The sequence below is a fragment of the Phyllobates terribilis genome, unplaced genomic scaffold, assembly GCF_046119375.1.
Source record: "Phyllobates terribilis strain yellow unplaced genomic scaffold, ASM4611937v1 Scaffold_136__1_contigs__length_4911898, whole genome shotgun sequence".
NCBI lineage: Eukaryota > Metazoa > Chordata > Amphibia > Anura > Dendrobatidae > Phyllobates > Phyllobates terribilis.
The window spans coordinates 681,015-696,688 of record NW_027362896.1 but is presented as its reverse complement, the minus strand read 5'-3'; the positions used below and the strand labels follow the sequence as shown (position 1 = coordinate 696,688).

Genomic DNA, 15,674 nt, shown 5'->3' with positions numbered 1-15,674 from the left:
TGCGGAATTTCACTCTGTACACCTCAGGCGTGAGATGGTACCTCAGGATCAGCGCAGCTTTAATGAGGTCATAGTCCTGGTGCTGGGCTGCAGGGAGAGACGAGAAAGCGTCCAGGGCTCTCCCACTTAGCCTGGTGGACAGGGTGCGTGCCCAGTCTGCCTTGGGTACCTGGTACTGGAGACACACCTGTTCAAACCCTTTCAGGAAAAGGTCCAGGTCTCCGTCCGATTCCAGGACAGGCAGATCCTCTGCGCGCAGCTTAGCTTTTGGGGCTGCTGGAGTCTGTGCTGTTTGAGCCAGTGGGTCCTGCCGGCTCCGTAGCTGGGCTAACTGTAGCTGGTACTGCCTCTCCTCCTTTCTTTCCTGGGCATCTCGCTCAGCTTGCCACATGTGGAGCACGGCCTGGCCCTGCTCCTGCTCCTGCTGTAAATCTCTCAGAGCCTGGAGGTAGGCCTGCATAAGAGCGTCCAGGGCCGGGTTACTGGCCCCTCCAGCTATAGCTGTGGATTGCATAACAGAATGTCCAGGATTTTCGTGGGTGTCGGGGGCACTTCCACCCCCCTCTGACACCCCAGTCTGGTCAGCGACTGGCACCACACTGCCACCTTCCATCGGCTCAGCGTCCCCTCTGGTAGCACTCATCTGGGAACCTTTTCTTCTGAGGCAGTATGCGATCCACCGGAGACCATAGCCAAATAAAACATAGGACAGAAAACGAAGAGGGGGAAGGGTACAGTATCGCACACATGCTTTCACTGTATACTATGTCTGATCTACTAACTAGCACCGAGCTCAGTTCACAGATATCCAAATCCCACCGGCTGCCACCAATTGTCACAAACCGATCGGAGCCACGTGCCCCTGATCCTTCCTCTCAACTTCCGTGAGTTCCGGGTTTAGGATAATGTGAAGCGAGCTTATAAATTTTATATATTTATTTACTCAAAAGAGCGATGCTAGGTACAATATATACAAGCGGTTACAAGATACAGTGCCTACAAGTAGTATTCAACCCCCTGCAGATTTAGCTGGTTGACACATGCGGAATTAACTTGGCATTGTGACATTTGTACTGTAGATCAGCCTGGAAGTGGGAAATGCACTGCAGCAAATTTTTTTTTTTTTTTTAAAAAACGTAAAAAGTTAATTCAGAGTGTCATTTATTATTCAACCCCTCAAACCACAAGAATTCTGTTTGGTCCCCCTAAAGTATTAAGAAGTAGTTCAGGCACCAAGAATAATGAGCTTCACATGTGTGGATTAAAGATCTCTTTTGCCAGCCTTTTCTGACTATTTAAGACCCTCCCCAAACTTGTGAACAGCACTCAGACATGGTCAACATGGGAAAGACAAAGGAGCATTCCAAGGCCATCAGAGACAAGATCGTGGAGGGTCACAAGGCTGGCAAGGGGTACAAAACCCTTTCCAAGGAGTTGGGCCTACCTGTCTCCACTGTTGGGAGCATCATCCGTAAGTGGAAGGCTTATGGAACTACTGTTAGCCTTCCACGGCCTGGACAGCCTTTGAAAGTGTCCTCCCGTGCCGAGGCCAGGCTTGTCCGAAGAGTCAAGGCTAACCCAAGGACAACAAGGAAGGAGCTCCGGGAAGATCTCATGGCAGTGGGGACATTGGTTTCAGTCAATACCATAAGTAACGTACTCCACCGCAATGGTCTCCGTTCCAGACGAGCCCGTAAGGTACCTTTACTTTCAAAGCGTCATGTCAAGGCTCGTCTACAGTTTGCTCATGATCACTTGGAGGACTCTGAGACAGACTGGTTCAAGGTTCTATGGTCTGATGAGACCAAGATCGAGATCTTTGGTGCCAACCACACACGTGACGTTTGGAGACTGGATGGCACTGCATACGACCCCAAGAATACCATCCCTACAGTCAAGCATGGTGGTGGCAGCATCATGCTGTGGGGCTGTTTCTCTGCCAAGGGGCCTGGCCATCTGGTCCGCATCCATGGGAAGATGGATAGCACGGCCTACCTGGAGATTTTGGCCAAGAACCTCCGCTCCTCCATCAAGGATCTTAAGATGGGTCGTAATTTCATCTTCCAACAAGACAACGACCCAAAGCACACAGCCAAGAAAACCAAGGCCTGGTTCAAGAGGGAAAAAGTCAAGGTGTTGGAGTGGCCTAGTCAGTCTCCTGACCTTAACCCAATTGAAAACTTGTGGAAGGAGCTCAAGAATAAAGTCCACATGAGACACCCAAAGAACCTAGATAACTTGGAGAAGATCTGCATGGAGGAGTGGGCCAAGATAACTCCACAGACCTGTGCCGGCCTGATCAGGTCTTATAAAAGACGATTATTAGCTGTAATTGCAAACAAGGGTTATTCCACAAAATATTAAACATAGGGGTTGTATAATAATTGACCCACACTTTTATGTTTAAAATTTAATAAAATTCAACTGAGCAACATAACTTTTTGGTTTGTAAGATTTATGCTTCTGTTCATAAATCCTACTCTCGTTTGCAGTTTGAAGGCTCTAACTTATTTGCATCTTATCAAACCAGCTAAATCTGCAGGGGGTTGAATACTACTTGTAGGCACTGTATATATATATACAGTAGTCAGACAAATACAGTAAGGAAGCAGTAATACGATACAGTAAAATTAAAAGGAATAAAAGTGAATATACCACACTTTCGTCAAAGGTCTCTGGACACGGCAGGAAGGGTGCTGTCATGGGTCCAGGGCGGTTCCTTGTGTCTTTCTGCCCATCTGTAGCGACAGGTGACCCTCAACAGAAGACTCCCCCTCTCTCACAGAGGGACACATTTATACGTAACTTGGGCAGGGCAGAAAATAGGCGATTTACATGTAATCTCCTCTTCCCTTCTATCCGACATTTCATAATCCATTTCCCAGCAATATTCTCATTGTAAGGTGCGCATGGTAATTTATCTAAACAGGAGCTTCCCCTGACTTCAGAGGTAATTCAATTAGCTATTCTTCCATACTCTTGTCAGGAATAGGCGTTTGCACTACAAAAGTATATATCCTAGCTGACCTGTATTCAATTCTCTCCTGGGCAATAGCATCCTTTTGGTAATTGCCTTTTGGAGCCAGCATAGTAACGTAATGGTAATTAAGTCATATTCTGACTGTGGGGAATACACCATTTCCCCTGGGGTCCTTTGAAGTCAGACAGACTAGCATTCCTGCTGAGACCTTCATAACTGGGAATATGAATTTCCAGTCCCTGGCCTCATCACATTACTGTTTTTAGAAGATTTGTTCAGCTGGATTCTCCGGAGGACATCAGCAAATGCGTTTCAAACTGTGAGTTCTTAATCATTGCATATGCAAACGCGTTTGCTGATGTCCTCCTAAGGCTGTTTTAATACTTTTTCATGACCTAATAAAGTTGTTGTTTTTAGAAGATTTGTTCAGCTGGATTCTCCCTGGTTTCCAGACTCTGAGTGTGGTGACACTTCTTGAGGGGCGACCCATCTCTTAACCGAGACACAAGTCCGAAAATTTTGGCACACTCGGGGGTAGCAATGACTATCAGGACACAGCGCATCTACCGCTGGACGTATCACTGCGACAAACCACTGCACTCTGTTAAATGTTAATTACGGATATTAATTTTATTGTTAATTCTGAATTCTGTGCCATACATTGCATAAGATTGCATCAGCCATCGTGCTAGGGTTTCTAGATGACATGCTCTATTTGTGTATCTTTAGTTAGTACCATAAATAGAAGAACAGCTGGTATGACCGGCTATATAATCCCATGTTAGAGACAGGGGACGGGCTCTTTCCATTTCACAGGACGAGAATCTATGTGTGAAGAAAACAGCTGCTGATGTAGGCTCAAGGAGACACGTCCTTTACCCGGACACATGGTATCATCCTGACACACGTGCTGGACACAGACAGACGCAACTTATCATTCAGGATCCCAAGAAAACTATTAAGCTAATTATGGCCAAATGGACAATCACTCTGTAATTATTTTAACTATTTTATGTAACTTCTGCAATCATTCTTTTTAATGGACAATTCAAAAATAAATCGATACTTTTTTTATTAGAATATCGTGATATTGATACTTTGATCAATTGCATCTGATAAGAAGTCCTTGATAGAAAAAATATACTGAAATAAGTATTTTTTAACACACTCCCAAATGTTTGACCTGTTGCACCTGGTGCAAAAATGTCTGTAACCAGATTCTTCTACGCCTGCACAGATCATAGAGCGAGTAGTGATGGATCGGTTCGTGCACTCCTTACCGAGGCCGGTACAGACTTGGGTTGCCTAGGGCGAGCCCCGGAAGGCCGATGAACTGGTCAGACTGGTTGACAGGTACCAGGGGGTCGAGAATTCCGTGGGAAAACAGCCCACTCCATACTGGGGGTCCCAGCCGGGGGCGGAGGCCCAAAAGAGGGTGGCACGTCCAAGGTCCAAAGAGACGGGGAAGGTGGTGCCCAAGGTCCCCTCCGGAGAGATTATTTGTTGGCGGTGTCACGGCTCAGGCCATGTAGCTACCCTCTGAACAGATGGACTGTAGCCTGGGACGTCACTGTTCCTACTATGCCTACCCCGCCTGCAGTATGGACTATCAGCCAGGTGAGGGGCCACAGTAATGTCTGGTGACTGTTAATGGGGTACTGATGGCAGGACTCCTGGACTCAGGGAGCTTGGTGACTCTCATAAGGGCCACGCTCCTACACCAGTTGATCCCCGGGAAAAATGTGGGAGTGCGGTGCATACATGGGGACACAAAGGATTACCCTATTGCCAGAGTGACAATACACACAGACTGTGGAGCTGAGTCCCATGAGGAGGGAGTGCTTAGGGACCTGCTCCACCCGGCGATAATAGGGCAGGACTTCAGTCTGTTCTGGGACTTGTGGCGGAAAGCAGGGATGCCAAGTATCTCAACCGGGAGCAGGTCACCCCATGACGCATCACAAATTACTTTCCCCTGTGTGTCCTTGCAGGGGGCGAAGACGAAGTGATGACCCCGGAAGATGAGGTTCCAGACTTTGGCTGTCTGGGGGGAACTTTGGGACTGCGCAGATGCAGGATCTCACCTTGAAATTTGCATTTGACAATGTGTCTGTGATCAATGGGGTTGCTCAGGAGCCGGGGGCTGACACCAGGTTCCAATATTTTGCACTTAATGGTGAGCTTCTTTATAGGGTCACTAACCCAAAAGGGGAATTAATAGAGCAATTGGTAGTGCCGGGACCCTATAGGCGTAGAGTGTTAGGCCTGGCCCATTCTCACATCTTGAGTGGGCATCTAGGGGTAGATAAGACTTGGGATCGGGCCCTACAAAGGTTCTACTGGCCTGGGTGTCACCGGGAGATTGTGAATTACTGCCGGTCATGTCCCACCTGTCAGCTAACGGCTCCCGTGTCCCATTTCTGGAGCCCCTAGTGCCATCTCTCATAGAGGTCCCATTTGACCATATCGCCATGGACCTTGTCGGGCCCCTGGTGAAGGCCGCCCGGGACCACCAATACATTTTGGTTATATTGGACTATGCTATGCGATATCCGGAAGTGGTATTATTAAGAAATTCCTCTGCTAGAAGTATCACCAGAGAGCTGGTACATGGAGCACGGTACATGGAGAAGGATGGGCGAGACTGGGTAAATGGGGAGGAACACCCCATTCTGTACGTGAGCAGAAAACTCTCGGCCCGCGAAAAGAATTATGCAATCGTGGAAAAGGAGTGCCTTGCCATCAAGTGGGCGATTGATACCCATAGGTACTACCTATTAGGCCGCAAATTCAGACTGGTCTCAGAGCATGCCCCCGAGATGGATGAGGGAACAGATTGGAAAAAATGTCTGGGTGACCAGGTGGTTCCTGGCCCTCCAAGACTTTAGTCTTTTGGTAGAGCACAGGCTGTCCAGACTTCCCTTTCTAGTGAGTGAAGGTGCCAAAATCCCCGGCTTTGGGAAGAGGAGGGAATATGTGACAAAGTCACTGGTAGTTTGTCAGAAGGGAGGCATGTGTCGCTGAGACTCTTAGGCTGCGTGCCCACGATGCGGATTTAATGCGTTTCTGTGGCTGCATTTCCGCCCCGAAAACGCATTAAAAAAGCATGTTAAGTTATCTGCCATGTTTCCCAATGATAATCAGCATGTGCTATGCGCATGCGCTATGCGCATGCTGCGGAACTTTCCGCTGCAGATTATCATTGCAAAAAAATTCGCAGCACGACCATTAATTCTGCGGAATCGCGGCGAAATTGACTTGCATTGGACCGCATAACATCCGCATGACTACACGTACACATGCGGATATTATGCGATTCAATGCGCGGATGGTACCCGGGTCTGGAGAAGAGGAGACTCTCCCCCAGACCCGGGTACCATAGTACCTGTAGTTAAAAAAGAATTAAAGCAAAAAAAAAACCAAACATATACTCACCTTCTGATGGCGCCCTGTCTGCTCCCAGCGGTGCTGCTGGCTCTTCGGCTGATCGCGGTGGTAAAAGGACCCTCCATGATGGAATTTAGTCATATGACAGGTCACGCGACCACTGGCCAAGACACCGGATGCACCGGAGAAGGAGACCGGGGGCCATCGGAAGGTGAGTATAATGTTTTTTTTTATTTTTCAACATTTTTAGTCTTTTTTTTTATTATTGATGCTGCATTTGAAGCATCGTAACTTGGTCACACAACATAAATCCATGCAGGTTGCATGGATTTATATAGTGTGACCAAGTTGTCATGTACTTTTCCAAGTGATGCTAAAATCGCTTGGAAAAGCGCTTGACACCCTGCATGCGAAAACGCATGTTCAAAAAGCTTCACAAACGCTGCTACCTGGCAGAAAAATCGCATGTAAAATCCACATGCGTTTTTTCTGCCAGTGAGATGCAGAAACGCTCCGCAGCATTTCTGCATCGTGGGCACTTAGCCTTAGCCTCAGTGATGTGAAAACATGCAAGTTCTCCTGCACAAGTAGGTGCAGAGAGAGTTAATAGAACCACATTTACAAGGGAATGTTTTCAATGGATAACGAAGTGCAGGGAGGGACGTTATCCACCATCCCTACAATCAGGAGAGGGTCTGGGCTTTAAATAGCCAGCCCTGATACTCAGGTGTGTTCAGTACCTAGGGAAAGTTTGCTCCAGGAAGGAGCTAGCATGGGGTGTGCTGAATCTGTGCAGACCTAACTGTGTGTGGCCAGACCTTGGTCGAGATGCGGACTGTGCTCAAGTTTTGTATTTTGTTTTGTCTCTTTAGCCGAATGGGCTGTGTTTTCTTTATGGACCCCAGGGTAGTTTATGATTGCTAAATAAACTAACCCGAAAATTTAAAGAGACAGTATCCCGTGTTTTACCTCCGCATACAGCCGAGCTTGTCGCTATCCTGCAAGCCATAGTGAGGTAAGTGAAGGTGCATAGAAACTGACAGCTTCCTTCATGCACGTACACTCACTTCATCATTCATCTTAGTGACACAGAACTCGCTCTATTTAGATGGTGCAGATAGGTAACTCGGGATATATTGATCAAAAGCTTCACGGTCAAGGTGAAGAAACAAATAAAAAACCCTCAGTCTTGATTTCTAGGATATTTACAGCTTTGTGGATTAATAAAAACAATGTGTGGTTGCTCATTTTTGTCTTTCGGCAGTTGATAGACATTAGCCCCTTGTGTATGAGCTCCTGGATGACAAGAGACTCAGGAGAATATCTCTGTGTGCAGAATTATTGTGCAACTAAATGGAAACAGTCAGTAGCTCCAAACATGGAGTCTGTCAGCTTCTCCATCTGTGGGTGACCCAGTGTCCTTCACCGTAAATCTCTTGTTTAAGACGGGCCCAAAAGTTGTCACTAGGGTTAGGTTGGGTGAGAAGGGAGTGTGGCGCCCCTGCGGGTTCAGTCGCCACAGAGGTACTGCATCTCACCCAGAGGTGTGGTATCTCACTCTCAGGTAAGGAAGGAATACTGCCCGAGACCCTAACACCTGCATCCAACACTACACTACTCCAGACCAGCAGGAGTGGCAAGATGTGTCGCTTCCCTGCTGAGCCCTTTCCCTGGCTGGAGTGGGGGGAACCAAGAGAGGGGGAACCATGTAGTGGGTGTGGGTGGAGGAAGTAAATCAGGGGAGCACTTGTAAGGGATAGTATATAGAGGGAAACCATCTTGGGTGTGTAGCCAGTCAGTCAGAGGAGGACAGTGAGAGGAGCAGGAGCTCTGCTCAGGAGGAGGACCTAGAGAGAGGCCCAGGACAGACTGAAGAAGAGAGGAGCAGGAGAAAGGCTCCGGGAACGTAGAAGGGATCCCAGGGGTACGGGCAGTGCTGGAGGTCACCTGTACGCCAAAATCTGCCAGGTGGTGGAGGGGTCAGGTCGCACAGAGGGGACCGGTCCCTAAACTAGCAGAGTTCTTTAAGCCTCAACTAGGAAACCGGATGCTGCAGTATTTCAGGTACTGCAGCCACAAGCCACATCTGTCTCACCAAGAAGGTGGCCATAGAGGACCCAGGGGACAGAGAAGACGTCGCCCGACAAGGCCCGCGGTCACTGGATTGGGACACTAGGTGTGTGGTGCAGAGAGACGGCCAGAAGGAACACACAGAAGGCGGTCCCGCTATGTACTCTCGAAGTACCTGAAGGTTGGCTGAACCCCTCCCTGAGTAAGCACAGGACGCTGTTGGAGGTTACCCTGGCCCTTGCAACTTGGAGTCTGAAAACCGTGAGTAACACCCTGAAGACTGCACCCCACCGTCTTTGTCACTACACTGCACCACGAGTGCTACTTCATAACAGCAACATCTACACTGCCCTGGAGCAAAGGTCTACCTGTGGAGAGCTGAACCAACTCTGCTGCATTAACAACAGCTCCAGAGGATCTGCTCCGCAGCGGCAGCTCCACATAGCCACATACCACAGGTGGCGTCGCGAACTGTATATAAAAACTATAAATCCCCTGTAAATATTCCCCTTTTGATTGACCGCCCTGGGTCACGGACCGGGTCACCGCCACTGTGACATCTCCCGTAGCAACGACTGGCCCGGAACTGAGTACCCCACGGCCCAGGGGGAGCGTCAGGAGCGCAGGGCTCTGCTCCACCCACACAAAGCTCCTCTCCTTACACATCATATACACACATTGCTCAGCTCCGTACACCTCGTACACATGCGGCTCCGCTCCGTACACCTCGTACACACGCGGCTCCGCTCCGTACACCTCGTACACACACGGCTCTGCTCCGTACACCTCGTACACGCGGCTCTGCTCCGTACACCTCGTACACATGCGGCTCCGCTCCGTACACCTCGTACACACGCGGCTCCGCTCCGTACACCTCGTACACACACGGCTCTGCTCCGTACACCTCGTACACGCGGCTCTGCTCCGTACACCTCGTACACACGCGGCTCTGCTCCGTACGCCTCGTACACACACGGCTCTGCTCCGTACGCCTCGTACACACGCGGCTCTGCTCCGTACACCTCGTACACACACGGCTCTGCTACATCCACACTGTAAACCCCTCCTGACCCCACACATAAACTTCAGCTCATCCAGCACCATGACAACCAGCACAGCAGAGTCCTGCATCCACTGAGGCCCCTGATCATGTGACCCCTGACTCCTCCCCTCCTGTGACCTCATCACAGGTCCTGTGGGCACAGAGCAGCCATATATGTGGTGGTGGCTCTGCAGGTGGAGGTCGGCCTAATAGCAGACGGAGTCCTGTGACCTCACTATAACACCCGTCTCTGGCCTCAGAGCGGAGCGCCCCCGCCTGACAGGACCTTGGGGTCTTATCTGCTGTTTACGGACACGTCTTCTAAATTTTAGAAACCTGAAGGGGTTAAAAGAAGTTAAAGAAACTGAATGTGTGAACAGCGAGTTGTTCATCATTATCTTCCATCTTCTAGAAAATTTACCTTAAACCTTAGTGGATGGAGAAGGACAAGAAGAAGATGGCGGAGAGGATATTCCACCTCACCCTAGAGATCCTCTTCCGGCTTACTGGAGAGGTGAGAGATTCTGATGACGTCACATTACATCATTCTTATCTATGGGAATAACAGATGGACAGAACTGGAGAGGTGAGGACTCTGGAAATGTCTGGAGGGAGATTTATTAATGTGTCTCTCCATAACCAGGATTACACAGTAGTGAAGAAGACCTCTAGTGGGCGCTGTCAGGACCCTGTGTCTGAGGGATGGGGAAGACCCCTGAGCCCAATCACAGGGCCCCCACCTCACTCCCTGATACATGAGTACATCAATGACCAGAAGATCCTAGAACTCGCCTACAAGATGATTGAGCTGCTGACTGGAGAGGTGACACTGCTGGGAATGCTGGGACATTATACAGTAACGCTATGGAGGGATCGGGGGATGACGGTATCATTGTATGTGTCAGGTTCCTATAAGGTGTCAGGATGTCGCTGCCTATTTCTCCATGGAGGAGTGGGAGTATTTAGAAGGACACAAAGATCTGTACAAGAACGTCATGATGGAGGTTCCCCAGCCCCTCACATCTCCAGGTAATAGACAGGACTAAATACACACGGCCTATAATTATCTGTATGTAAAGAATGAATTCAGTCCCTGTATGTGTTTCCTCCAGATCTATCCAGTAAGAGGACAACACCAGAGAGATGTCCCCGTCCTCTTCTTCCACAGGACTGTAAACAAGAAGACCCCAATGTTCCTCAGGATCATCAGGTAGATGGAGAGAAGGTGTCATGAGATCTCCCCTATGATGTGTAGACGGCTGTGAAGGTCTTGTGCTCAGTCTTGTTTTATCCACCAGTATTATATGTTTTATACTTGTGTAATGAGAACGGTGGAGATGGCAGGATTAGAGCCGATCATAGATGGGCCTTCTCCATCTGTCTGTGACTTTTACAATATTTGTTTCAGGGTGAAGATCTGACCCATATTAATACTGCAGAGACATATGTGAGGGGTGATGAGCAGTGTAAAGAGGAGATTCCTACATATGACCACCCAGGTGAGTACTGACCACTAAATGCAGAGAAGTCACAGATCCTGTGGTCATTATATTATGAGTTTGATCACACAAGTAATTGACGTGCATTTTACTTGCAGATAGATTTGATGCATATCAAAAAAAGCTTATTTTTTTCACCTTTTTTGATTAACGCATTTTGGTAGCAAAGTTTCAGTGGTGAAATGGGATTTTATTTGCTGCAGAAAGGCTCCATGTCTCCAATTGTAATGTAGTTGTGAGTTGCCAGATTACAGCTGAATGTCAAGAATAGAGCCGGGTCACACACAGAAGTCAGGCAGGTGGACATCTAAGATGGAGAAGCCAAGGTCAATATCTAGCAGCAGTACACGTCCCGGAAGGGCAGACAAGTGAAAAGCTAAACCGTTATGAGGTCAACAAGATGGGATTTGTGCACAGGTGGCTCACCACTGTCTTGGGTCATAGTTTCATTACACTTCGATTTGTATAGAGAAATGTTATAAAATATAAGGCATTGATATTGAAAAATAATAAAATCAGTTTTATTCTTGGCAGATGACTGTGGTGTCAAACCAGATACCCATGAAAAGCGTGCCATTATTCCAGCTATACCTCCAGCCCTTCAGAGCAAAAATCAATCATCTGAGCCTTTTCAATCCGTCATCTATTTGGATTCATCACAGACTGTTAAGCAAAATGAAAGCCAGAGAAGGGATGTCGAACATCAAATAATTCCCACAGAGAAGAAACCATTATCCTGTTCAGAATGTGGGAAATGTTTTAAATATAAATCTAAATTGCTGACACATCAGAGAATTCACACAGGAGAGAAGCCATATTCATGTTCAGAATGTGGGAAATGTTATATCCAGAGACAAGACCTTCTTAAACATCAAAGAATTCACACAGGGGGGAAGCCATATTCATGTTCAGAATGTGGGAAATGTTTTATGCAGAAAGCAGATCTTCATAAACATCAAAGAATTCACACAGGAGAGAAGCCATACTCATGTTCAGAATGTGGGAAACGTTATTCTCGGGAATCATATCTTCTTCATCATCTAAAAACTCATGTAGGGATATAGCAATTTCCTTGTTTATTAAAATAATTTTGACAAATTTTACAAGAAAAAAAAATCCAACAGTTATAGTCAAATTAAAGTCATAGTATTAGAAGAGAAACAATTTTCAGCACTAAATGTTGATTAGGATATAGAAATGAGCGAATTTTCCATTAGTCCGTGAAAACCAATACCGCTGCCACCAATCTTGGACTTAAAGACATACATACAGCGGAAGCCTCTGGCCTACAAGTGATTGCAAAGCAAACTTCACATCACACTACATATGGACCGGGACACTGCTTGTGAGGTGCCAGGGCGTGGAGAAGCAGCATTTTTCCCACGACTACCACCCTGGGCACCATACACTGCCACCAGTCGCGGTTTTACAACGACAGCAAGACGCCTTTACTGGGCAACATGCTGGTACACATGCACATCCAGCTTTCCCAAGCTCCTGAGCAGTTCACTACTTGCACTCTGGCTACCTGGTAACACAACCAAGCTATTTTCTCTCTCAAGATTGTTTTTCGTTATTTTAACATACCCACAAACATATCAAATGTTAGATTTAATATCCAAAGTAGCACAATGCTTAAAAAAAGTTACAAATCGAGCAACAACAAAAAGTCATACATAATACAAACAGTCAAATAAAAAAAATGAATAAACCTTATATGACTGGACCATGAGATTTGTTTGCGGGGAAGATGCCACCAAAAAGGTTGTGGTACTGAACGACCATACGCATGTGGTTCTTTGGGATCTGACCTTGATATACGGTAGAAGAGATGTTATAAAGGGTTTTATCAGACCCTTCACTCCCCTTTCCGCTGAGGTAAGAGGGATACGGCTTATAATATTTGATTCTAATACAGTTTTTGTCCTCATTTCTGATGTGGGTCATATTTTTCCCAAGGAACATTCCATAGAAACAATATGGCCGTCATCTATACATACCACACTTGAAAATTATTTATCATAATTCAGGGAGATATTGCACTCCTGTGGATTGCCAGTTATCAAAACTTTTGCAATTTTACCCACAGGTGCGAATCTCCTCCCCGATTATGAATATATCCATGGATTCTGTAAAACTAGAATTATAATACAAAAAACTTACAAGATGAAAGCCCCATTGTCAAGATTGAGCAGGGATTTGCGCACACGATCCCAATTACTCACTACGTAGCTATCGGCAAGTGAGCAGAAAGCGTATGGCATATACACCTCCGGATTCCAACGCATGGAATGTGTGTATACGCCCCCGTACGGTTACTGCCAACTTCACGATAGCCCAATTCTTATTATTTGCTGCCACCACCGACCCAATTTGAAATATAATACAGGCCGGGACGGACGCCTGCGTTTTGGTAGCGTATATGGCTTCGGGGAAGAGAATGATTACAGAGCAAAAGAAACAGGACTATTACATTTTATATTTAATCCAAAAGGGAGGCAGTGTTTAGGAAAAATATACAAAGATTTTACAAAAGGGGACATTCAGTACACAATATACACTTGCACAAAATAAACAGGATTAAAGAAGAAAAAACTTACTATAAAGTTCGCAGAGATGACTCAGTATTGTTGGAGGGGAGGCACCCCAGATTTGACCGTTATAGAACGTAACCCCTTGCTATTTGAAATATATACTCCCAGCAATGAGTTCTACTTCCCCTTCGGCTGTGTCTTTTATACCGAAGAAGGAGACCTGCCCACACACACCCTGGGATGACATCATGTGGGCTGGGCTCCAGCCTTCATATTTTTATTAGAATATCTGACTTTTGTGATATCTTATCGCTGGTTGATCGCAGAAGCCCGAAAGTGATATAATTTTTTCCGTTACGATTTTACCTTTAATTAGTGACCACACATGATATAGCTGTGGTCTGTTATTTTGTACTTTAGCGTTACCACTCCCCGGAGGGGAGTACAGCTATTGAAAATTATGCATATTGTTCCTGGGCTGACCCTGTCACTAAAAATATGGGCCCCATTATTATCGGACTTATGGAACTTTAGATATTCCATATTTCGTATCGGCGCTGGCCCGGCTGCAGATTCCTGTTGAATTCTTTTGAAGTCAGGAACTGTATGCTTCTCACCTAAGTGTCTAATTATCCCAGGCCTCTGCCAGGGTAAAATACACTTGCATGTTAATTGGGTTTGCCACTTTTCCTGTGTGCTGCGATTTGCATAGTTCTTCGTTAACGGACAGATGGTGGATAAGAGAAGAGGAGAATTTTCTATGACGGGAGAATTTTCAATATTCCCATGACACCCAGCCCCTGCGTTTAATACCTATGTGCAAGTGGAGGCCTACAGGGACACATCAGATGGTCCAAATAGCAATCTAACAGTGACAGCTACCTGTTCATTACTCTGTATACAAACTCCATGTCTGCTCTCTATCAGATAACCTGCTTCAACTACCTGTTCACGGCGGGTGGTGCAGGTAGTGATCAGATGCCACCAGCCTTTGATCTGTATAACTTCATATATAACAGTCCAAATCAACCCCAAAAAATTGTTGTGTTGTGTACAGAGGTTTTGTAAGTCATGTGACAAGGGAGGCTTAGCATGTTTGCCCGGCTAGTTTAAAATCCCCATGCCACAGTCATACAGCTAGGTTATGATTAAGGGGCACATATAGCCCTGAAACACGTAAACTAGTGTCCTGGGACTTTGCTGTATTAAGCCCTCCACCTCCAAAAATGTTGGCCTGTGTTTTTATACCTAAGAATTTTTTGGAATAAAGCTTTGAAACATATTGCTTTGGTGCTGGATTTCTTCACATTTATATTGGACTCTTCGGGATTGCAGCCAGGCACAAAGGGACAGGTGAGCAGGAAAAAAAACGTTTTCTTTAACACTTTGTAATGTAGTAGTGTTACGCTCCTGTCCCGGGAGTTCATGCCTCTCTTAATACATGAGAATGACTTGCTGGCTTTAGAAGACGTGGATTAATATTGAATGCTGTGATTTAGTATGTGTTTTGCAAGTACAATCCAGATCCTTCTCTACCAGTGACTCTCCTAGTTTAACTCCCCTGAACATACAATTACTGCACATTATTACACCCAGGTCCTTCTCGACAAGTGACTCTCCTAGTTTAACTCCCCTGAGCATACGATGACTGCACATTATTACACCCAGGTCCTTCTCGACAAGTGACTCTCCTAGTTTAACTCCCTTGAAAATACGATGACAGCAGATTATTACATCCAGGTCCTTCTCAACAAGTGTCTCTCCTGGTTTAAGTCTCCTGAACATACAATTACTGCACATTATTACACCCAGATCCTCATTCACAAGTGATTTTCCAACACAAGACTCAGTACTTTTACTGTTTTAATATAATTAATAAGTAATTTTAATAGTGGACCCAGCACTGGACCTTGGGGTGCACCACTCATACCCGGGGCCCACTCATAGCATCAATTATTTATATAAGGGCTCATTCAGACGTTCCTGAAAATCGGCTAGAAATCAGACTGCAATGCACGGACTGGCCGTGACCCTCTTGAATCAAGCTGTACAGTCTCATAGAAATACATGAACCTGTCTCACTCGGCTTGGAGACCCGCGGCCAGTCCATGCATTAGTGGTCCGATCTTGAACCGATGTGCAAACGGAGTTGGCACACACAC

At 46.5% G+C, this 15,674-nt stretch overlaps 1 protein-coding gene across 1 annotated transcript; it reads left to right on the top strand.

Annotated features, from left to right (window-relative positions):
* The first annotated feature begins 9,618 nt into the window (after positions 1-9,618).
* LOC141204987 (oocyte zinc finger protein XlCOF8.4-like) lies at positions 9,619-14,645 on the top strand. The gene is made up of 6 exons (XM_073664038.1): positions 9,619-9,993; positions 10,123-10,302; positions 10,385-10,508; positions 10,592-10,689; positions 10,888-10,978; positions 11,513-14,645. Exons 1-6 carry the CDS (start codon positions 9,916-9,918, stop codon positions 12,040-12,042), a joined length of 1,101 nt encoding a protein of 366 aa, XP_073520139.1. The 5' UTR covers positions 9,619-9,915; the 3' UTR covers positions 12,043-14,645.
* Positions 14,646-15,674: the final 1,029 nt, after the last annotated feature.